Source organism: Salvelinus namaycush, chromosome 11 (genome assembly GCF_016432855.1).
Source record: "Salvelinus namaycush isolate Seneca chromosome 11, SaNama_1.0, whole genome shotgun sequence".
Taxonomy (NCBI): Eukaryota; Metazoa; Chordata; class Actinopteri; order Salmoniformes; family Salmonidae; genus Salvelinus; species Salvelinus namaycush.
The window spans coordinates 29,704,160-29,728,675 of record NC_052317.1 but is presented as its reverse complement, the minus strand read 5'-3'; the positions used below and the strand labels follow the sequence as shown (position 1 = coordinate 29,728,675).

Genomic DNA, 24,516 nt, shown 5'->3' with positions numbered 1-24,516 from the left:
TTTATATAAATTTGTTTGTAAATGTTATTTTGAACATCACACATAAGATGCAGTGTTTTTTGGAGAATATTGGTTGTGCATTTTGGTTGTAAAGAATTCCCGCCAGTACTAGCTAGCAACTTCCTGTGTCTGGTGGGGGGGGTTCATATATTTTGTACAGTGCGTGAGTGCAGAGTTGGATGGTGAGCCGTGCATTGCATGACGTGCAATTTTGTGCTGTTCCTATCAGGTACATTGTTAAAGATATTATATTGTATATTGTAATTGTATTATTTTGGTAACTACAGCCCAGTGAACAAGCACCAAACCAGCGTGCGTGAGTGCAGAGTTGGATGGTGAGCCGTGCATTGCATGACGTGCAATTTTGTGCTGTTCCTATCAGAATAAATCTCCATGACTGGTGCTACACGTTGGAGTTCGTGTCGAGGATTGATTTTACACAACGCAAGAAGAGTACTGTTACACTGGACCAGACAGGACTGGCAAAAAGTGCTCTTCACTGACGAGTCGCGGTTTTGTCTCACCAGGGGTGATGGTTGGATTTGCGTTTACCGTCGAAGGAATGAGCGTTACACCGAGGCCTGTACTCTGGAGCAGGATCGATTTGGAGGTGGAGGGTCCGTCATGGTCTGGGGCGGTGTGTCACAGCATCATCGGATTGAGCTTGTTGCCATTGCAGGCAATCTCAATGCTGTGCGTTACAGGGAAGACATCCTCCTCCCTCATGTGGTACCCTTCCTGCAGGCTCATCCTGACATGACCCTCCAGCATGACAATGCCACCAGCCATACTGCTCGTTCTGTTGATTTCTGCAAGACAGGAATGTCAGTGTTCTGCCATGGCCAGCGAAGACCTGTTGGATCGGAGGGTGAGGGTTAGGGCTATTCGCCCCCAGAAATGTCCGGGAACTTGCAGGTGCCTTGGTGGAAGAGTGGGGTAACATCTCACAGAAAGAACTGGCAAATCTGGTGCAGTTCATGAGGAGGAGATGCACTGCAGTACTTAATGCAGCTGGTGGCCACACCAGATACTGACTGTTACTTTTGATTTTGACCCCCCTTTGTTCAGGGACACATTATTCCATTTCAGTTTATGAACTTGCTCAGTTTATGTCTCAGTTGTTGAATCTTATGATCATACAAATATTTACACATGTTAAGTTTGCTGAAAATAAACGCAGTTGACAGTGAGAGGACGTTTCTGAGTTTAGTTGTACATTTCGGTTGGGAAATGAGTAATGGTTGTGTTTTTGTATTCTTATGATTGGGACCTACTGGCCTATTATGTCAGAGTTTATGGACAGCTTATCCTTTAGTATCATGCTGTGTTTGACTGTCTTTCCATCGGCCCTATGCAGTGGTGCCTGTAGAAGTGGGTATACTTTAATTTTGCCAAAAAGTATCCAAACAGCCCGCACAGTGTAGCAAAGGCGGCACCCTTTGTGAAAAATGTTTTTTTCACTCTCAAAATCACCCTTTTTTTAAGTAGAAAAAATGTCTAAGTCCACAATAACGCTTAAACGACATCAATCTGAATTAGTGGGCCTGTCAGTGTACGAGGGAGACGGAGAGCTGGTTTCAAGCGCAGGGCACAGCAGGTGTTTGGTGTAAAGGACCACAGGAGGCAGGTAGCTGGGTCCAGGGGCAGGCAGCAGGTCATAAACAGAGGGTCCAAAAGGCAACAGTACAGGCAGGGAAAAGGCTAGTAACGTCATCCGGGAGATCAGGCAATAGGTGAATAACAGGCAATCCGATAGGTTAAGGTACAGGCAGGGAATAGAAAAGGCATCATTAGTGAGGTAGGCAAAAAAACTATCATACACGGGATGAGTAAATGAAGGGAAACCCAGCGCTCCAAAGAGAATTGTGTCAAAAACAAACAATACCTCACAAAGATGGGGTGCAAAGAACTGAACTAAATAGTGTGTGATAATGACATACAGGTGTGTGAACAGGTGATCAGAACTCGGGTGATTGGGATCAATGAGCTGTGTCAGGGGATCTACCTGTATGAGAGTGTGAGTTGAAAGCAGACTTTACAGTCAGGGCCTGGCTCCCCAGTGGGTGGACCTCTGTCCACCCAGGCCCATCCATGTCTACGTACATGATGACAGTTGCCTATCACAAATAGCCTACTAACTAACACTTCGGACTAAACTTTTTCAAAACCTGATTTGCACACCCATTGTTGCCTTCGTTAGCATTTACTGGTATATATCTTACATTGAAACATCTTTCCTACCCTACCGGCTACTGATGTCATTCTTCTGTGAGCTGCTCCATGCCAAAACCAATTGAGAGCTGCACACTCTTGCTGCCTGCAGATAATAATCCGCTGAAATTAGGCTGTGTGCGGTGCGCATGTGAATATATTTCACGTGCTTTGCGATTGCGTAGGCTACTTTGTGCATGATTTCTCTATTGTACTACATAATGGATAAATCGTATACCTCCACTACACTACTTTGATATGCATCATTAGAGATTAAGAAGTTAGTATACGCATTGCCCACTGATACAAAAGAGGGTACACAGTTTATATCTGCACATTCCCTCCACTACACCACCGTCCCTTTGTGTTTTACAAAAAGTGCACTCTCCTACATGAGTTTGCTGGTATTACGGTGTGGGATCAATATCATGCCAAATGTAAATCACCAATCCACAAATGTAAATCGCTTTACACATATGTAAACCTCTATCCACAAATGCAATTCTCTATCCACAAACACCTTTTGATTTGTATTTGTATTTTTTTTTTAGAACTGCAGATGTGCAGGTCATTTCCAAGGGCCTTAAGTTGAGGTTGGGTGATTGTGGAGGCCAGGTCATCTGATGCAGCACTCCATCACTCTCCTTCTTGGTCAAATAGCCCTTACACAGCCTGGAGGTGTGTAGGGTCATTGTCCTGTTGAAAAACAAAATGACTGTCCCACAGATGAGATAGCGAATCATTGCAGAATGCTGTGGTATCCATGCTGGTTAAGTGTGCCTTGAATTTGAAATAAATCACCAACAGTGTCACCAGCAAAGCACCATCACACTTCCTCCATGCTTCACGGTGGGAACTACACATGCAGAAATCATCCGTTCACCTACTCTGCATTTCACAAAGACACAGCGGTTGGAACCAAAAATCTCACATTTGGACTCATCAGACCAAAGGACAGATTGTGTTTCTTGGCCCAAGCAAGTCTCTTCTTATTATTGGTGTCCTTTAGTAGTGTTTTTTTTCAGCAAGTCGACCATGAAGGCCTGATTCCTGCAGTCTCCTCTGAACAGTTGATGTTGAGATCTGTCTGTTACTTGAACTCTGTGAAGCATTTATTTGGGCTGCAATTTCTGAGGCTGGTAAACTCTAATGAACTTATCCTCTGCAGCAGAGTTAACTCTGGGTCTTCCTTTCCTGTGGCGGTTGTAACGTCTGCTTCCAACTCACACCCTCAAACACGTAGATCCCCTGAACGCTGCTCACTTTCCGGCCCACTTTCCAGCTCACACTCTCAAACACCTAAATCCCCTGAACGCAGCTCACTCTCTATATCCCAATCCCCTGAATTCTAATCACTTGTTCACACACCTGTATGTCATTATCACACACTATTTAGTTCAGTTCTTTTGCACCCCATCACTGTGCGGTATTGTTTGTTTTGTGACACGTGTCTTTCAGAGTGCTGGGTTTCCTGTGAATTATAGTTTTTGCCTGCCTCACTAACGATGCCTTTTTCCTAGTCCCTGCCTGTACTTTAGCCTGTACTGTTGCCCTTTTGGACCCCTGTGTATGACCTTCTGCTGGACCCAGCTACGTGCCTCCTCCTGTGGTCCTTTGCAATAAACACCTGCTGCGCCCTGCGCTTGAAACCAGCTCTGTCTCCCGTCGTGTTCATTACAGCGGTCCTCATGAGAGCCAGTTTCATCATAGCGCTTGATGGTTTTTGCAACTGCAGTTGAAGAAACTTTCAAAGTTCTTGAAATTTTCTGGATTGACTGACCATCATGTCTTAAAGTAATGATGGATTGCTGTTTCTTTTTTTTGCTTATTTGAGCTTTTTCTTGCCATAATATGGACTTGGTCTTTTACCAAATAGGGCTATCTTCTGTATACCACCCCTGCCTTGTCACAACACAACTGATTGGCTCAAACGCATACCACTAAAAAATTTGGCCACACCTACTCATTCAAGAGTTTTTATTTTTACAATTGTCTATATTGTAGAATAATAGTGAAGACATCAAAACTATGAAATAACACATGGAATCATGTAGTAATCAAAAGAGTGTTAAAAAAATCTAAATGTATTTTATATTTGAGATTCTTCAAAGTAGCAACCCTTTGCCTTGATGAAAGTCACTGAACACTTCAGTAAGGCAATTCTACTGCCAATGTTTGTCTATGGAGATTGCATGACTGGGTGCTCGATTTTATACACCTGTCAGCAACGGGTGTGGCTGAAATAGCCGAATCCACCAATTTGAATTTGAAGGGGTGTCAACATACTTTGGATATCTAGTGTATCTACCTCAACCTCATTCCCCTGCACATTGATCTGGTACTGCTACTTCCTGTATATAGCTTCATTCTTGTGTATATTATTCCTTGTGTTACTATTTTTTTAATTATTATTTTTTAACTGCATTGTTGGGAAGAGTTCGTAAGCAAGAATTTCACGGTAAAAACTACAACCGTTGTATTCTGAGCATTTGACAAATAAAATGTACTTTGATTTAGCCATGTAACAATACATTTTATGTCCTACGAAAACTTGAGATGGCTGATGCGCATTTCGCACGCTCTCTATTTCAAAGTATTGATTGTTAAACAGTGTGCTTTGAGCTCATTATTGAGAGTGGAGAAATAAACATTATACCTACAGAAAGCTGAGAACCTTCTCTCTTTAGCATGAACAACAGTAGGCCTGTTGCTTCCGAAGCTGTGTGCGTGTCCCCTTCCCCCTGCACAAATGCATTTTGAAATTTTATACAATCAGAAATCATTTTTCAGGGTTAAAGAGTGTTAGAGGCTCGCTCATTACAGCAGCTGGCCACAGCGAAACAGGAACAGCAGCAGGGCAGAGACTTTCATTACAAGAATCATGAAGATATTGCACGTTACTGTTTGACCAAATCATGGTTTTATCCACCCAAAAATAGGTATTTTTGATTGAGGTAACCAGGTAGAATGTGCTGCTCGCATCGGTGCAACCAATAAAAATTGTAACTAACACAGCCAAGTCAAAAGTCTGGAGCCCTGCTGAGGCCTGTTCCCATTCTTCAAAGAGGATGTTGACTGAAACCAAATAAATTAGGAGAAATACTGTATATTGCATTGCCATACTGGGCTATTGGTCAGTGTAGCCCGTAAAGGGTTTGGGTGTGTGTGGCTGTGGCTGTGCGCACATGTGTAGATTATGTATTCTTTGAGGTAAAGACTCTGAGATGTGTGACTTGCCAATTGTTGTTGCATAGGTAATTTGTATACTTGGATGTAGCCTCAATATTTGCTCTCAGCATGAAAGGCATGTAATGAAGCTTCCAGTATGCTGATGTGTTTAACAGACTGGGGACATTTTATTGGGTTTCTGCAATGTCAGCTGCGAAAAGGAGATACTGTTATAACGGAACTTTGGGTGTTGGGGTGCTTCTGTTTGAGCAGCAAAAGTGTGAAACGGTGGACCAGAAGATTGACATCTCACAAAGGAAAAGAGCTGATAAACTTTTCACTCTGCTTGTGTGGTCCAAAAAAAGAAGAAGTCATGACTGCTTGATCAAGCAGTTCCTCCTAGCTTTGAATGAACACAAGAGTTCTCTTCTTTTGCCCCTATGGTCCCAGATGATGATAACCATGGCCAAATGAACACCACTGCCAAATTAACAACACAATTACTAAGCTCAGCAGAGTTGCTCCCCATCTGCCACAGCGGGTTCTGACCCCACATCAGTAACTGGTGAGAAGTAGAAAGGGAGGGAACATGATAACTCGCTGTGGTCACAGATAAGGGCTCAAATTCGCTCAGCACTGGGAATATGGAGATTGGGTTGGTGCCTGTTTGTGTGTGGTATTGGGGGTGTTGTCTTCCTCCTCAACCTTCCAGCTAGTTACACTTCAACTCTCCAGGGTTACGTTGAAATAACCTGTTTAATCCAGTGAATGTCCAAATTAACATACAGATACAGTGCATTGGGAAAGTATTCAGACCCATTGACTTTTTCCACATATTGTTATGTTACAGCTTTATTCTAAAATTGATTAAATATGTTTTTCATCAATCTACACACAATACCTCATACTGACAAAGCGAAAACAGGTTTGAAAACAGTTGAAGAAGCTGGATGTGGAGGTCCTGGGCTGGCGTGATTACATGTGGTTTGCTGTTGTGAGGCCTGTACTGCCAAATGCTCTAAAATGACGTTGGAGGCGGCTTATGGTAGAGAAATGAACATTAAATTCCCTGGCAACAGCTCTGGAGGACATTCCTGCAGTCAGCATGCCAATAGCATGCTCCCTAAAAACTTAAGACATCTGTGGAATTGTGTTGTGTGACAAAACTGCACATTTTAGAGAGACATGTTATTGTCCCCAGCACAAGGTGCACCTGTGTAATGGTCATGCTGTTTAATCAGCTTCTTGTTATGCCACACCTGTCAGGTAGATGGATTATCTAATTTGTGCACAACATTTTAGAGAAATAAGCTTTTTGTGCGTATGGAACATTTCTGGGATCTTTTATGTGCTGGTCCCATGAAACATTAAGGAAAAAGTGAAGCCACAGGACAAGGGATATAGGGCACAGGACGCAGTCAGAGCTCCACAGTATCACCAAACCCCCATATTCATCCAGCCAGAGTAATCAAATGTTGATGACCTCTACATGAGAGCCAAACAGTCTGATGAGAGGAACTCTGCCACAAACGATAGATGGGACAACAAAAACAACATTGTTCATGCCGTCGAGGGCAAACTTCAAAACAGGAGACCAACACAATGCGATGACCTCAGAGGTTAAACACACAATGCAAGTAGAGGCTATTGGGCCCTTCACATGGCACGGGACAGGAAGATACCGCCATCAAACAGATCAGAGGCATAGAGGCTGAATGTATTAACTTGGTGCACCAGGACATCTCCAATGGCAGACTAGAACAAATAATATAAGTTAAAGTATTGAATCGTTAAGACTTTTACCCGTTGGAAAACACCAACAATTCTTTGAGACAGATCATAGGGAGTAGTGATAATACTAGGTGAGATTTCTCTTCTCACCACTCCCGTCACAGTAATGTTTGATATGCCAGGCAACAGTTGGTCTCAGCGAGCAAATTTACTGCAATCACAAGGACCGAGACAAAGGAGGTGCAGGAGCTTGCTTTTTTTGTGATCAATGTTTTATTGATTCAGCAAATATTGAATAACCAAGGCTTTTCACCGTCACACAAACAATGTATTGCAGAAGACATGGTTTATAATGACCCTTTATTTAATATACATTTTTAACTTGTTTGTTTACAGATCACTGTCTGATATAACTGATTGAATATTGCCACATTTTCTGGTGTTGAGGAACATGACAAGCTATGAATGTGACTATGAGAACCGGGGTATGTACAGTACCAGTCAAGAGTTTGGACATACCTCTACATTGTAGAATAATAGTGAAGACATCAAAACTCTGAAATAACACATATGGAATCGTAGTAACAAAAAAGTGTTAAACAAATCAAAATATATTTTATATTTGAGATTCTTCAAAGTAGCCACCCTTTGCCTTGATGACAGCTTTGCACACTGTTGGCATTCTCTAAACCGGCTTCATGAGGTAGTCACCTGGAATGCATTTCAATTAACATGTGTGCCTTGTTAAGTTAATTTATGGAATTTATTTCCTACTTAATGTGTTTGAGCCAATCACCTGTGTTGTGACAAGGTAGTGGTGGTATACAGAAGATAGCCCTATTTGGTAAAAGACCAAGTCCTTATTATCGCAAGAACAGCTCAAATAAGCAAAGAGAAACGACATTCCATCATTACTTTAAGACATGAAGGTCAGTCAATCTGGAAAATTGTGCAGTCGCAAAAAACATAAAGTGCTATGATGAAACTAGTACACATGAGGACTGCCACAAGAAAGGAAGACCCAAAGTTACCTCTGCTGCAGATGACAAGAAACACGAGAAATGGACATTAGACAGGTGGAAATCTGTCCTTTGTCTGATGAGTACACATTTTAGATTTTTGGTTCCAACCACCGTGTCTTTGTGAGACACAGAGTAGGTGAATGGATGATCTCCGCGTGTGTGGTTCCCACCGTGAAGCATGGACGATGAAGTGTGATACTGTGGGGGTGCTTTGCTGGTGATACTATTGGGGATTTATTTAGAATTCAAAGCACACCTAACCAGCATGGCTACCACAGCATTCTGTAGCGATACGCCATCCTATCTGGTTTGTGCTTATTGGGACTTTCAACAGGACAATGACCCAACACACCTCCAGGCTGTGTAAGTGCCATTTGACCAAGAAGGAGAGTGATGGAGGGCTGCATCAGATGACCTGGCCTCCACAATTACCCGACCTCAACCCAATTGAGATGGTTTGGGATGAGTTGGACCGCAGAGGGAAGGAAAAGCAGCCAACAAGTGCTCAGCATATGTGGGAACTCCTTCAAGACTGTTGGAAAAATATTCCAGGTAAAACTGGTTGAGAGAATGCCAAGAGTGTGCAAAACTGTTATCAAGGCAAAGGGTGGCTACTTTGAAGAATCTATCAATTAAAATATATTAATCACAGTGCTAACTGAGCCACTATAGATCCTGGTTCAAGTCCAGGCTCTGTCGTAACCGGCCGCGACCGGGAGACCCATGGGGCATCGCACAATTGGCCCAGCGTTGTCCGGGTTAGGGAAGGGTTTGGCCGGCCGGGATGTCCTTGTCCAATCGCGCTGTAGCAACTCCTGGGGTGGTCCGTGCGCATGGACGCTGACACGGTCGCCAGGTGTATAGTGTTTCCTCTGACACATTGGTGCGGCTGGCTTCCAGGTTAATCGGGAATTGTGTCAAGAAGCAGTGCGGCTTGGCTGGGTCATGTTTCGGAGGATGCACGGCTCTCGACCTTTGCCTCTCCCGAGTCTGTACGGGAGTTGCAGCGATGGGACAGGACTGTAACTACCAATTAGATACCACGAAATTAGGGAGAATAAGGGGTAAAAATGTTTATAAAATATATTTAGATTTGTTTAACACTTTTTTGGTTACTACATGATTACATGTATTATTTCATAATTTTGATGTCTTCACTATTATTCTACAATGTAGAAAAAAGTAAAAATAAAGAAAAACCCTTGAATAAGTAGGTGTCCAAATTTATGACTGGTACTGTATGTACCATGCGTGTCAAGGGAAGAACACAATGTCCTTTCTACTGGAAGCATCTGTGAAAGATTCCATGCTAGGGTCCACCCTGACCACTTATGTAAGAGAAGTAAATAGATTTAGGTGAAACACTTAACATTAACCTCCTCCAATCTCTCCAACCTGTGTTTGTGTGTCTGTCAGAGGGGTTAGGATCATGATATCTTAACATGACCAAATGGTTCCTTGTCCCTTGCAGTAATACTGAAGGGCCTATGAGGAAAAATCCTATGATAAGATTATTACTGAAAAATACTGCACAATTTAAACACTTTGACCTCCGAATCCCCCTTTCCCTAACACACATGTAAATAAAGGTAGGGGTCAATTTCATTTAAATTCCTGTCAATTCAGAAAATTAACCAAACTCCAATTCAAATTCAAATCTTTCCTTATTGAAAATAATTTGAATATTTGTGTACTGCCTGAATTGAATGAAATCTAAATTTAATTCAACCCCAACCCTGGTGTAAATAATGTACTGCAAATTGTTCAGTGCCTTACTGTATTTATATTTATGCTAATGTTTTATTCTATTCCGTGAGCTTTATTTGAACTTTTTATTATTTCTTATTGTTGTCGCATTATTGAGAGGGGACCTGCAAGTAAGAATGTCATTGGACTGTGTACCCCATGTGTATCCTATTCATATGTGAAATAAAATTGAATTTAAACTTAAATAAGTTATATCATTTTACATTCTTATACAAACTAGCCTACTTTCTGTAGTTATGTTACTCCACTGATATCGGGTTCTGCTGTAGGCTACTGCTCATTTCCATTTGGATGTTGAACAGACAGACACACATCCGGTAAATGCTACAGATTGTACACCTTGGTCCGTTTTACTATCCTCCAGGGAACTCCAATAGTATCTGGGTTGACAACATTCAAGGTTAATGATCCCCGCACACAGAGCAAAGTAATAGGAGTGGTCAGAGAGGATGTTCATTCAAACGCAAAGCTTTTCCTGCCTCTGATTGGTGCTTCTGCCAAGAATAACTTCCCACTGGGCACAGACGTCAATTCTTTGTTTATTCCACGTTGGTTGAAATTGAAATGATGTGGAAACGTTGCTTCAACCAGTGTGTGCCAGTGAGTTACTAATATTCACTGGGGGGCGCTTGCTGGATGTGGATGTCTTCAGTTCCAGTCCAACGTTACCGTATCTGTTCAGATTAGTTGTCCAACGTTACCGTATCTGTTCAGATTAGCTGTCCAACGTTACCGTATCTGTTCAGATTAGCTGTCCAATGTTACCGTATCTGTTCAGATTAGTTGTCCAACGTTACCGTATCTGTGCAGATTAGCTGTCCAACGTTACCGTATCTGTGCAGATTAGCTGTCCAACGTTACCGTATCTGTTCAGATTAGCTGTCCAACGTTACCATATCTGTTCAGATTAGCTGTCCAACGTTACCGTATCTGTTCAGATTAGTTGTCCAACGTTACCGTATCTGTGCAGATTAGCTGTCCAACGTTACCGTATCTGTGCAGATTAGCTGTCCAACGTTACCGTATCTGTTCAGATTAGCTGTCCAACGTTACCGTATCTGTTCAGATTAGCTGTCCAACGTTACCGTATCTGTTCAGATTAGTTGTCCAACGTTACCGTATCTGTTCAGATTAGCGGTCCAACGTTACCGTATCTGTTCAGATTAGCTGTCCAACGTTACCGTATCTGTTCAGATTAGTTGTCCAACGTTACCGTATCTGTGCAGATTAGCTGTCCAACGTTACCGTATCTGTTCAGATTAGCTGTCCAACGTTACCATATCTGTTCAGATTAGCTGTCCAACGTTACCGTATCTGTTCAGATTAGTTGTCCAACGTTACCGTATCTGTGCAGATTAGCTGTCCAACGTTACCGTATCTGTGCAGATTAGCTGTCCAACGTTACCGTATCTGTTCAGATTAGCTGTCCAACGTTACCGTATCTGTTCAGATTAGCTGTCCAACGTTACCGTATCTGTTCAGATTAGCTATCCAACGTTACCATATCTGTTCAGATTAGCTGACCAACGTTACCGTATCTGTTCAGATTAGCTGTCCAACGTTACCGTATCTGTTCAGATTAGCTGACCAACGTTACCGTATCTGTTCAGATTAGCTGTCCAACGTTACCGTATCTGTTCAGATTAACTGACCAACGTTACCGTATCTGTTCAGATTAGCTGTCCAACGTTACCGTATCTGTTCAGATTATCTGACCAACGTTACCGTATCTGTTCAGATTAACTGCCTGTGGAGTCCAAGTCATTCGGTCGTTACACAATGATAAGCGCAGGCCCAGGGTGTGGACTAGGGACCATTAAATACCCATAACAGGTACGTTACGTGAGACAGGCAATGTGTGCTGCTATAGGAAGAACATGACATTGTGATACTACCAAACGAAGATGGAAATTAAACCTCCCTATCCTCTCCACTGCACTGTAATCATATATTATTTTCTGGTGGAAACTACTGTTTTAATGTCCCATTATCTGAGTCACATCCTCATGTTGTTTCTGTGATGCAGTTACTGTAGGCACCATGGAATGACTCCAGAGGGGTTCCAGTTAATTCTTAAAAGAATAGAATGACCTGTGCCATACTTCTGATGACATTGGATGAAGTCAAGGTTAATTCATGCCACCTACTGTTTAATGGACATATGATGTCATGATGTAAACATTTATTTGAGGTACTCAATTGAAAAAATAATAATAATAATAATAACACCCTTTTATTTCTTGAACTACTGTAACATTCGCACTTTACTTTTTTCCCCTCCTAACACTGACTTTACTGACAGCTACTTCGAGGAAAATGTACTTACTAAGACCGTGATACAGTGCATTCAGAAAGTATTCAGACCCCTTGACTTTTTAAACACTTTGTTACGTTACAGCCTTATTCTAAAATGGATTAAATCGTTTCCCCCCCTCATCAATCTACACACAATACACCATAATGACAAAGCAAAAACAGGTTTTTAGAAAAATGAAATATCACATTTAAATAAGTATTCAGACCCTTTACTCAGTACTTTTTTGAAGCACCTTTGGCAGTGATTACAGCCTTGAGTCTTCTTTTGTAGGACGCTACAAGCTTGGCACACCTGCATTTGGTGAGTTTCTCCTATTATTCTCTGCAGATCCTCTCAAGCTCTGTCAAGTTGGATGGGGAGCGTCGCTGCACAGCTATTTTTAGGTCTCTCCAAAGATGTCCGATTGGTTCAAGTCCGGGCTCTGGCTGGGCCACTCAAGGACATTTATAGACTTGTTCCAAAGCCACTCCTGTGTTGTCTTGGCTGTGTGCTTAGGGCCGGTGTCCTGATGGAAGGTAAACCTTCACCCCAGTCTGAGGTCCTGAGCACTCTGGAGTAGGTTGTCATCAAGGACATCTGTACTTTGCTCATTTCATCTTTCCTTCGATCCTGACTAGTCTCCCAGTCCCTGCCGCTGAAAAACATTCCCACAGCATGATGCTGGCACCACCATGCTTCACCGTAGGGATGGTGCCAGGTTTCCTCCAGACTTGATGCTTGGCATTCAGGCCAAATAGTTCAGTCTTGGTTTCATCAGACCAGAGAATCTTGTTTCTCATGGTCAGAGAGTCTATTGGTGACTTTCTGCAAATTCCAAGCAGGCTGCCATGTGCCTTTTACTGAGGAGTGCCTTACGTCTGGCCACTCTACCATAAAGGCCTGATTAGTGGAGTGCTGCAGAGATGGTTGTCCTTCTGGAAGGTTCTCCCATCTCCACAGAGGAACTCTGGAGCTCTGTGAGAGTAACCGTCATGTTTTTGGTCACTTCCCTGACCAAGGCCCTTCTCCCCCGATTGCTCAGTTTGGCTGGGTGGCCAGCTCTGGGAAGAGTCTTGGTGGTTCCAAACTTCTTCCATTTAAGAATGATGAAGGCCACTGTGTTCTTGGGGACCTTCAATGCTGCAGAAGTTTTTTGGTACACTTCCCTAGATCTGTGCCTCGACACAATCCTGTCTCTGAGCTCTACGGACAATTCCTTCTACCTCATGGCTTGGTTTCTTTCTCTGACATGCACTTTCAACTGTGGGACCTTATATAGACAGGTGTGTGCCTTTCCAAATCATGTCCAATCAATTTACCACAAGTGGACTCCAATCAAGTTGTAGAAACATCTCAAAGATTATCAATGGAAACAGGATTCACATGAGCTCTATTTCGAGTCTCATAGCAAAGGGTCTGAATACATACGTAAATAATTTATGTTTTTTATTTTTATAAATTTGCCAAATTTTTGAGAAACCTGTTTTCACCTTGTCATTACGGGATATTGTGTGTAGATTGATGATGATTTTTTTTATTCAATCCATTTTTTAATAACGCTGTAACGTAACAAAATGTGGAAAAGGGGAAGGGGTCTGAATACCTTCCTAATATACTGTACGTGGTTGTCCCACCTAGCTATTTTAAGATGAATGCACTAACTGTATGTCGCTCTGGATAAGAGAGTGTCTGCTAAATTACATTTTCTTGGTCTTTTTAGAGGGTAGATCGGCTTTAATATTGCAGATAGATTGATAGAAGCCACAATCTAATTGTCTGCATCATTTCCAATCCTCATATATATTTCTTTGTAAATATACACTACCGTTCAAAAGATTAGGGTCACTAAGAAATCTCCTTGTTTTTTAAAGAAAAGCACATTTTTTGTCCATTAAAATAACATCAAATTAATCAAAAATACAGTGTAGACATTGTTAATGTTGTATGTGACTATTGTAGCTGGAAATGGCAGATGTTTTAAATGGAATATCTACATAGGCATACAGAGGCCCATTATCAGCAACCATCACTCCTGTGTTCCAATGGCAAATTGCGTTAGCTAATCCAAGTTTATCATTTTAAAAGGCTAATTGATCATTAGAAAATCCTTGTGCAATTATGTTAGCACAGCTGAAAACTGTTGTTCTGATTAAAGAAGCAATAAAACTGTCCTTCTTTAGACTAGTTGAGTATCTGGAGCATCAGCATTTGTGTGTTCAATTACAGGCTCAAAATGGCCAGAAACAAAGAACTTTCTTCTGAAACTCGTCAGTCTATTCTTGTTCTGAGAAATGAAGGCTATTCCATGCGAGAAATTGCCAATAAACTGAAGATCTCATACAAAGCTGTGTACTACTCCTTTCACAGAACAGCTCAAACTGGCTCTAACCAGAATAGAAAGAGGAGTGGGTGGCCCCGGTGCACAACTGAGCAAGAGGACAAGTACATTAACGTGTCTAGTTTGAGAAACAGATGCCTCACAAGTCCTCAACTGGCAGCTTCATTAAATAGTACCCGCAAACACCAGTCTCAATGTCAACAGTGAAGAGGCGATTCCGGGATGCTGGCCTTCTAGGCAGAGTTGCAAAGAAAAGGCCATATCTCATACTGGCCAATATAAAGAAAAGATTAAGATGGGCAAAGTACACAGACACTGGACAGAGGAACTCTGCCTTCTTCATGCATTTGAGCCCATCAGTTGTGTTGTGACAATGTAAGGGTGGTATACAGAAGATAGCCCTATTTGGTAAAAGATGAAGTCCATATTATGGCAAGAACAGCTCAAATAAGCAAACATAAATGACAGTCCATTACTTTAAGACATGAAGGTCAGTCAATCCGGAACATTTCAAGAACTTTGAAAGTTTCTTCAAGTGCAGACGCAACAACCATCAAGCGCTTTGATGAAACTGGCTCTCATGAGGACCGCCACAGGAAAGGAAGACCCAGAGTTACCTCTGCTGCAGAGGATAGGTTCATTAGAGTTACCAGCCTCAGAAATTGCAGCCCAAATAAATGCTTCAGAGTTCAAGTAACATACACATCTCAACATCAACTGTTCAGAGGAGACTGCGTGAATCAGGCCTTCATGGTCAAATTGCTGCAAAGAAACCAATACTAAAGAACACTAATAATTAGAAGAGACTTGCTTGGGCCAAGAAACATGAGCAATGGACATTAGACTGGTGGAAATCTTTCCTTTGGTCTGATGAGTCCAAATTTTAGATTTTTGTTCCAACCGCCGTGTCTTCGTGAGACGCAGAGTAGGTGAAGGGATGATCTCCACATGTGTGGTTGCCACCTTGAAGCATGGAGGTGGTGTGATGCTGTGGGGGTGCTTTGCTGGTGTCACTGTCAGGGATTTATTTAGAATTCAAGGCACACTTAACCAGCATGGCTACCACAACATTCTTCAGCGATATGCCATCCCATCTGGTTTGCGCTTAGTGGGACTTTCATTTGTTTTTAAACAGGACAATGACCCAACTCACCTCCAGGCTGTGTAAGTGCTATTTAACCGAGAAGGAGAGTGATGGAGGGCAGCATCAGATGACCTGGCCTCCACAATCATCCGACCTCAACCCAAATGAGATGGTTTGAGATAAGTTGGAAGGAAAAGCAGCCAACAAGTGCTCAGCATATGTGGGAACTCCTTCAAGACTATTGGAAAAGCATTTCAGGTGAAGCTGGTTGAGAGAATGCCAAGAGTGTGCAAAACTGTCATCAAGGCAAAGGGTGGCTACTTTGAAGAATCTAAAATATATTTTGGTTTGTTTAACACTATTTTGGTTACTACTGTCACGCCCTGACCGTAGAGAGCTTTTTATGCCTCTATTTTGGTTTGGTCAGGGGGTGATTTGGGTGGGCATTCTATGTTATTTTTTCTATGTTTTTGTATTTCTTTGTTTTGGCCGGGTATGGTTCTCAATCAGGGACAGCTGTCTATCGTTGTCTCTGATTGGGAACCATACTTAGGTAGTTTTTTCCCACATGGTTTTTGTGGGTAGTTATTTTCTGTTTAGTGTTTTGCACCTGACAGGACTGTTTCGGTTATTCTCTTTGTTATTAGTGTTCCGTTTCAATAAAAAGCATGAACACTTACCACGCTGCGCTTTGGTCCACACCTTCTTTAACAGACGACCGTTACAACTACATGATTCCATATGTGTTATTTCATAGTTTTGATGTCTACACTATTAGTGAAAATAAAGAAAAAACATTGAATGAGTAGTTGTTCAAACTTGACTGGTACAGTTTATTCTTTAATTACAAAAAATACTTTATTTCCACAAAGCAAAGACTAAAACAAAGAAAATGTAAATACCGCTCATAAAGCTCCCCTATTGATCTTATATTAGGGACCATACAATTATCCTCCCTATTTGCATTATTGTTTTCAAGTGAGTACACCATTCTACTCTAGGCTGTAAACTGCTGTGAAAATGTCATTTGAATTACAGCGCAAAAGCCCTGTGATTTGAATGTTTCATTCAATTTTGATCAGTTGTGGGTCTAATCGACAGTTTATAAGATATACAAAACACAGTAGCATGCCAGTTTGGCTGTATTTTAAGTTCTGATACTGAGATGCACTGTTTGTTAATAATAATAATAATGTGGCCACATACAGTAGGCTTCCAGCAGGCCCAGTTATTCAGGAAAGCTTGACAGCTCTGCTGTCGCGCACCTAGAACCTAACGCTTCAATAACCTATAGCCTAAATATGGGTCATTTCACTTTTAAAATGCATTACCTTTTATGTGTGGCATCAACACAACCATTTACAATGTTTTAATCTGATTAGGCTACTTCAAAAGTCTCCTGTAGGCAACCTGCGCACATTCGTCCAAAATATAATTCCAGCATTCAAACTGTGCAGATTGTGGTGTTGCATATATTTGTTGCATTTATTTTATATAATTATAAATATAGTATCAAAATGTTAAATCTGATTTCCACCTGGATGATCATTGTCTGCACCCGGCTCTGATCGTAGTGTAGTTCTAATGAAAGGCAGGGAGAGTTAGCTCATCCGTGGTGGTCAGCAAATCCTCAACCTTCTGGCCCGTAGCCTTGCGTGGCATCGACTGTACCACAAAAGCATGCTGAAGTGGTAAAGTCGATATCTACGTTAAACAACACAGGATCACTACAGTTATTTGTGGTCGTAAAACATCATTTCTTGTTAATTCTATAAGGGGGAGGGTGCGCATTTTGTCTTTACAGTACATTTTGTCTTTACAGTACATTTTGTCTTTACAGTACATTTTGAACTGTCTCCTAGGTGTACAAATGTTTCAACCTTCAACACAGGACAAACAGAAACACAAAACAACATGTCTGTTACAGCAATAATAAAAGTAGATAACTGCATAAATCAAACTGACAGTTTAAATTAATTCTACATATGGATCTCTCAGCGGCTGGCAGAGACTGCAGAAACAAGGTTTTTAAGCACAATTTAGATATTTTTCTGCTTAGAATTTCCAACATTTGGTAGGCTAATTGTTAGTGAACTTGTCATTTCTGGGCCACTGACTGGTTCCAGGACTACTGCTGCCCTCCTCTGGGGCATCATTCTCCTTCTCTGGCCCACTGACTAGAACATTCCACCGCTTACTGAAGTCATCACTTCTAGGATACAGGAGGAAGTCATAGATAAGGGCTGCTGCTACACCTCCACACATCGGCCCCAGCCAGTACACCTGGAGTACAGGAGCAGAAATGGTGCCAACAATTCAATATCTGTGCTGAACCAAGAGCTGCTGTGGAACAGGTCTCTTTTTTATGAGACCAACCTGGATAATTAAAAGTTAGATAATAATACAAAAGTGATAGATGTGCAGTTGATAGACAAGAAGCTATCATTAATATGATATGATGGTTTTGATGACAACACAAACATTAGGGTGAAAAAGGTGAAAGATTACCCAATGGTCACCAAATTGTTTGTAGATTACAGCTGGCCCAAATGAGCGAGCAGGATTAATGCCACATCCAGTGAAACTGATCTGAGGATAGAAACAATTAACCATAGCATTTATGACATGTTTATGTTATACTGTACCGCTATATTACACTTACACCGGCGATTATGGATTTTCCTGAAGTTTGTTTATAGCAAGACTATAATCTACTGTAGATCTACAGTGTAAAGCTGAAAACATTTTTATCAGCACACATGTTTGAGTAGCATTATTCACTTACTGCTGCAAGATGTCCCAGACCCACAGAGAGCCCGATGGCTAGAGGGGCAGAACCGGTGACATCCCCACGCCTTTTATCAGTCACTGCTATGACACATAGGACCAGCTGGAAGGTGGTCAGGAACTCGATGACAAACCCTTGTCCTACACTTATTGTATTCAGCTGGAAAAGACCGGAGAGGATATGATGAGCTTGTGAAACATTAGGTGGCATCTGAGATGAGATCTGAGATGTATGACGGCTCAAGCGTTGATTAAGTCAGTCTGATTTAAAGTAGATGAGTTTAAGCTTACTTTAGATTACAATTTTCACAAAAGTCTTCAACATGTCTGAATCAATTCCATTTAAAATGAATTCATTCCAAATGTATATTTTCAGCATTTTAATACTTAGTGGCAATCTGCATATTGGTACATACATTTTACATACATTTTTTTACTTTTAAATTAATGATACAGTATATATCCATTGATTCTTGAAGAATATAACTTATTCCATCAGAACCCCAAACAATCTTATTCAGGTCCTTTTTTTTACCATGTAATTGTAAACAAACAGCCTCAAAACATGGTTCAAACTTTAATTTTGTTAACATGGATGGTCAGTCCTTGCATCTATAGCACTGTCTATAATCTGTCTATAATATGTCCAGACCCAGCACTCAGCTTTCTCCTAAAACAGTGGTGGGTGACTGCTTTGTTATTGTTTGAAATCTCTCCATATTAGCCAATAATCTGAAAACAGTCAAAAGTGATATCCACTCACGTGATTAACCCCCAGTGCATCAATGTTTGTCGGCTTGACTCCATACACTATGGCACTAGCTACTACAGCTCCCAGCATCTGAGCCAGGATGTAGAACACTGCCTTGAACACACTGATCTGGCAGCTGACCAGCAGACCTAGGGTGATGGCTGGGTTCAGGTGGGCTCCACTGATGTGGCCCAAACTCTGGGCCAGCGTGGCGATGGCCAGACCAAAGGCTAACGCTACTTTAACCTCCTGGTCAGGCATGGAGTTGTTTTTATTCCCGATAGCAGAAGATATACCGATGAATATGAAGAGGATCATACCGATCAACTCTGCTAGAACAGCCCGCCAAAACGCCCAATTTCTGAGTTCTCCCATCACTGTGGTGTTGGGTGGCGTTTGTGTTGTGTCTTCAGTGTTACTAACAATGCAAGCCACGCAGCATTTATACCACAGTGTTACTGTAGATCCCTAGTGAAAGTGGGAGGCGACTGACATTCAAATTAACAGGAAATACCGCTAACAAGAGACTTCAGGTTTTCACCCCTTTTTCTCAGTCACCCCATAAAATATGTACATCAGTTCTAAACAGAAATTGTTGCACTGAAAAGTGACTGAGAAACATTACTATACAGGAACTCTTAAAAGAGATTATTTGCAATTCAAATGATTTACATTTGTCAAATATCTATGCTAAATTTAGAAATTAAAAGGTTGTTAAAGTTGAAAACAGGACATTTAAATGGATTACCATGCTTTATTTCTGACAAGAAGTCAAACATGCTGCAGGGTGTATAAGTCATCACAGACAAATACAAAATGGTATCTTATACGTCTAGTATTTCTTTTTTAATTTAGTGTCTGAAAACATTTTGCTACGGTGTGCGCTACTGAACATGACCCAGGTGTCTTACAGCTGGCGTTGAGACTAGTGAGGTAAATTATCCAATTAATGTGTTATACCACTGCACTGCAAGTCATGAATCGTTTCCAGGGTAGATTAAAACAATACAATGGCTTTGATTTACTCCAAGACCTACTGAGGGCCCGATCGCCAAGGGCGCAGGACATCAGAACCTCCGACATCACTCCACCTTCTATCAGTGGTTGCTATGACACACAGCACAAGCTGGAGGGTGAGAAGAAATTCTATGCCAAATCCTTGATTCCATTCAACTACCAGAGAAGAGAACAGGAAAGCATTTGGTTAATCTCGCCCCGCATAACTGTCAGAAAATACAATAGAATTACGATCATTCAGAGGATGTATTTAAGCAGAGGGAGTCGAAAGATAAGGCGTCTCTGCTTCTTTCAGCTCCAACAATCGCTGCCAGGAAGGGAGAGCTTATATTAAAGGCTGAAATCAGCGGAAAACACATTAACTCAATGCATAGAGCTGTTTGAGGAAAGTGGCGCTCTTGATTCAATACATGGCTAACACGTTTCGAGGACATTATAAATCTAAATCTTGTCAACGTATTGCAACTTCTGTACAGTGACCTGAGCTGGAGCGGCATACGCTACAAAGGACACCATTAACTTTGAAATTCTGTTTGCATTTAAATCCCAAGTTAACTTGTGTATAATGTAAATTATTTTTGGATCAATTTATGGTAGGCTACTGAGGACACAGAACTGGCAGCTGACCAGCAGACCCAGGGTGATGGCTGGGTTCAGGTTAGCTAAAGATTGTACACCAGATAATGTGATATATCCATTTTTGGTGTCCATTACTGGGAGTTTCTCCTTGAGAAAACCTACTGGATAAATACTAAAAGAGCAAATATTCCATAGCCTGTAGGTAGGTAGGCGTTGGTTTGTTGGACTAGGATCTGAACAGATAGTTCAGCACTTCTACTCTTTTCTATAATCTGTAGGGAACACAACATATGTATATACTTATGGGTGGCACAAATTGGGATATGGGGGAGGGGAATGGGCAGGGTATATGCAAATGGAATACTGTAGCTTTTACTGTATTGTTTTTGTAGACATTTCTGTAGTATTTACTACAGTGTTTTTTGTGTCTGTGGATAATACTGCAGTATTCTATAGTAAAACTGTAGTCTTTATGTGGGAGCTGCCACAATGGTTTTGCTAGTTCAATATAAAACAAGTATAAACTTGGCATAGGCGCTAGGTCAATGGTATTATGGAGCACAAATTAAGCTGGTATGCCAAGTTTGTATCATACACCCTCACAAGGTTTAGTCTTGCAACTAGCACCTTACCCAAAAGTTAATTTTGAGTAAATTGTTTGGCTTGAATCAGGTATGCTTTTTCAACTGTCTGGTTTGATTGAATCAGCTGTTAGCCATGTCACAATAGGGGATCTATTCAATCTGTAAAGCTGAAGTGTTACAGATTCCGCAATAGTAATGTAAAGGCAATTTGCGATTGAGCCGACGTATACAGCGTTAACCGTGAATGCAGTCTCCGCTAAAGCAGGAACATTGCCTTTAAATTTCAATCATGCTGTAAAACTGAACTTCCACTATGCGGATTGAATAGAGCCCTAAGTAGGCCTGTTAGAATGAATATTTCCTTTCTCCATTCCTTGAAGTAATCACTGATTAGACATGACATGATTGGGCAAGTGAATACAACGGCTCCAGCACATGGCTTTCACCTGTCCAGTAATTTCTAATCTGGGATTATTTCACTGAAATTAGGAATGAAGGATGTACTTTATTTTTACCTCTTTTTCTCCCTAATTGGTAGTTTAAATCTTGTCCCATCGCTACAACTCCCATACGGACTCAGGAGAGGCAAAGGTCGAGGGCCATGCATCCACCTAAACACGGCCCTGCCAAGTCGCACTGCCCGCTTAACCTGGAAGCCAGCACACCGATGTTTCGGAGGAAACATTGTACAACTGGCGACCGAAGTTAGCGTGCATGTGCCCGGCCCGCCACAGGAGATGCTAGAGTGCAATGGGACAAGGACTTCCCGGCCAGCCAAACACTCCCCTAACCCGGACGACACTGGGCCAAATGTGCGCCGCCTTATGGATCTCCCGGTCGCGGCCGGCTGCGACACAGCCCGGGATTCAAACCCGGGTCTGTAGTGACACCTCTAGCACTGCAATGCAGTGCCTTAGACCGCTGCGCCACTCGGAAGGCAGGATGCACTTTTAAAGGATTTGAACAGGGCCATTGCATTGACTACAGACATCACATTTCCCCACCCTCTTTTCTTTCGTTTTCCTTCTGAAACATTCCTCTATTGTTGCAGATAGAAAAGTGTTGCATAGAAAGGACATGCTTATCTATGGAGGGTTGTGTCCATTCATTCTATACAATTACATTCTAGCTGCAAGGGTCTGAATGTTCAACCCAAATTAATAGGCCCCTTCTATTGAGGAGCAAGCCAATTAAAATGGAAATGCAGATCAATTGATGTATCTGCTGTGCCTATGAAATACATTTATCATGATCAGGGCAATCAATCTATTTTGTTACATTTTGATAAATGTTAAATTATAGATAATTACATTCATAGAAAATGGTTTCTGTTAATACACCATGTTGTGGTGATTAATTTGCATGAATTCCCATAACCTAAGAACAACTATATCTCTAGCCACCAACACATTTGTGCTTTGGTCGCTATGGTACTCAGATATTACGAATGGGGAACTTTGTAGCCTACAACAAATCAGATGGTTATTGTTCACTCTGAATTATTCACTCTATTTTGAGTAAGTCAAACTGATTGATGTGAATCTGTGTAGGGAAATGTGGTTGTTGAATCATGACAATAACAACTAACAATCCTTCACTTCATACAACAGACTAGAGGTCGACCGATTATGATTTTTCAATGCCGATATCAATACCGATTATTGGAGGACAAAAAAGCCGATACCGATTAATCGGCCGATTTATTTAAAGATTAAAAAAAATATATATATATATATCATACACACACACACATTTTTGTAATAATGACAATTGCAACAATACTGAATGAACAATGAACACTTTTATTTTAACTTAATATAATACATAAATACACACACACGCACACAGCTCTGAAGTGACAATGATTGTAACGGCTTTCTTCCTGGGATGAAGGAGAGGACCAAAATGCAGCGCCGTTAGTGTTCAACATGTTTAATTAACCAATAAACAATGAACATTAACAAATAACAAAATAACAAACGTGAAAGCCGAGACAGTCCTATCTGGTGCAGAACACAAACACAGAGACAGGAAACAACCACCCACAATCCCCAACACAAAACAAGCCACCTTTATATGATTCTCAATCAGGGACAACGATTGACAGCTGTCTCTGATTGAGAACCATATTAGGCTGAACACAGAAACAGACGAACTAGACACACAACATAGAATACCCACCCCAACTCACGCCCTGACCAACTAAACACATACAAAACAACAGAAAACAGGTCAGGAACGTGACAGAACACCCCCCTCAAGGTGCGAACTCCGGGCGCACCCCTAAAACTCAAGGGGAGGGTCTGGGTGGGCATCTGTCCGCGGTGGCGGCTCCGGCGGTGGACGAGGACACCACTCCACCACTGTCTTTGTCCCCCTCCTTAGCGTCCTTTGGGTGGCGACCCTCGCCCCCGACCATGGTCCAGGAACCTTCACCAAGGCCCCTCCTAAATAGAGGAGACAACTCAGGACAGAGAGGTAGCTCAGGACAGAGAGGTAGCTCAGGACAGAGAGGTAGCTCAGGACAGAGAGGTAGCTCAGGACAGAGAAATCGCTCCGGACAAATGGCAGCTCCGGACTGAATGGCAGCTCCGGACTGAGTGGCAGCTCCGGACTGAGTGGCAGCTCCGGACTGAGTGGCAGCTCCGGACTGAGTGGCAGCTCCGGACTGAGTGGCAGCTCCGGACTGGAGGGCAGCTCCGGACTGGAGGGCAGCTCATGACTGGAGGGCAGCTCATGACTGGAGGGCAGCTCATGACTGGAGGGCAGCTCATGACTGGAGGGCAGCTCATGACTGGAGGGCAGCTCATGACTGTAGGGCAGCTCATGACTGGAAGGCAGCTCATGACTGGAGGGCAGCTCATGACTGGCTGGCGGCTCTGGCAGCTCCTGACTGGCTGGCGGCTCTGGCAGCTCCTGACTGGCTGGCGGCTCTGGCAGCTCCTGACTGGCTGGCGGCTCTGGCAGCTCCTGACTGGCTGGCGGCTCTGGCAGCTCCTGACTGGCTGGCGGCTCTGGCAGCTCCTGACTGGCTGGCGGCTCTGGCAGCTCCTGACTGACGGACGGCTCTAGCGGCTCCTGACTGACGGACGGCTCTAATGGCTCGGGACAGACGGGCGGCTCAGATGGCGCTGGGCAGACAGATGGCTCAGATGGCGCTGGGCAGACGGATGGCTCAGAT

The 24,516-nt window shown here is 42.3% G+C and overlaps 1 protein-coding gene and 1 non-coding gene across 2 annotated transcripts; both read right to left on the bottom strand.

Moving 5' to 3' along the window:
- Window positions 1-17,621: 17,621 nt before the first annotated feature.
- LOC120055598 (aquaporin-1-like) lies at window positions 17,622-19,530 on the bottom strand. The gene is made up of 4 exons (XM_039003480.1): window positions 19,168-19,530; window positions 18,403-18,564; window positions 18,126-18,206; window positions 17,622-17,900 (listed from the first exon to the last, which is right to left on the bottom strand). The coding sequence occupies exons 1-4, from the start codon at window positions 19,528-19,530 to the stop codon at window positions 17,697-17,699; spliced, it is 810 nt and encodes a 269-aa protein (XP_038859408.1). The 3' UTR covers window positions 17,622-17,696.
- A 1,355-nt stretch (window positions 19,531-20,885) lies between these two features.
- Window positions 20,886-20,941, bottom strand: LOC120056319. Its single transcript, XR_005477769.1, has one exon. It is a non-coding gene; the product is annotated as a U7 small nuclear RNA (small nuclear RNA).
- Window positions 20,942-24,516: the final 3,575 nt, after the last annotated feature.

What these genes read in the sequence shown, in the direction of transcription:
- LOC120055598 (XM_039003480.1), bottom strand. Translation starts at nt 19,530, where the DNA reads ATGGGAGAACTCAGAAATTGGGCGTTTTGGCGGGCTGTTCTAGCAGAG. An exon ending in ATGCACTGGGGGTTAATCAC is followed by an intron (nt 18,565 to 19,167) that starts GTGAGTGGATAT and finishes GGTCTTTTCCAG; the next exon opens with CTGAATACAATAAGTGTAGG. An exon ending in AACAATTTGGTGACCATTGG is followed by an intron (nt 17,901 to 18,125) that starts GTAATCTTTCAC and finishes CCTGTACTCCAG; the next exon opens with GTGTACTGGCTGGGGCCGAT.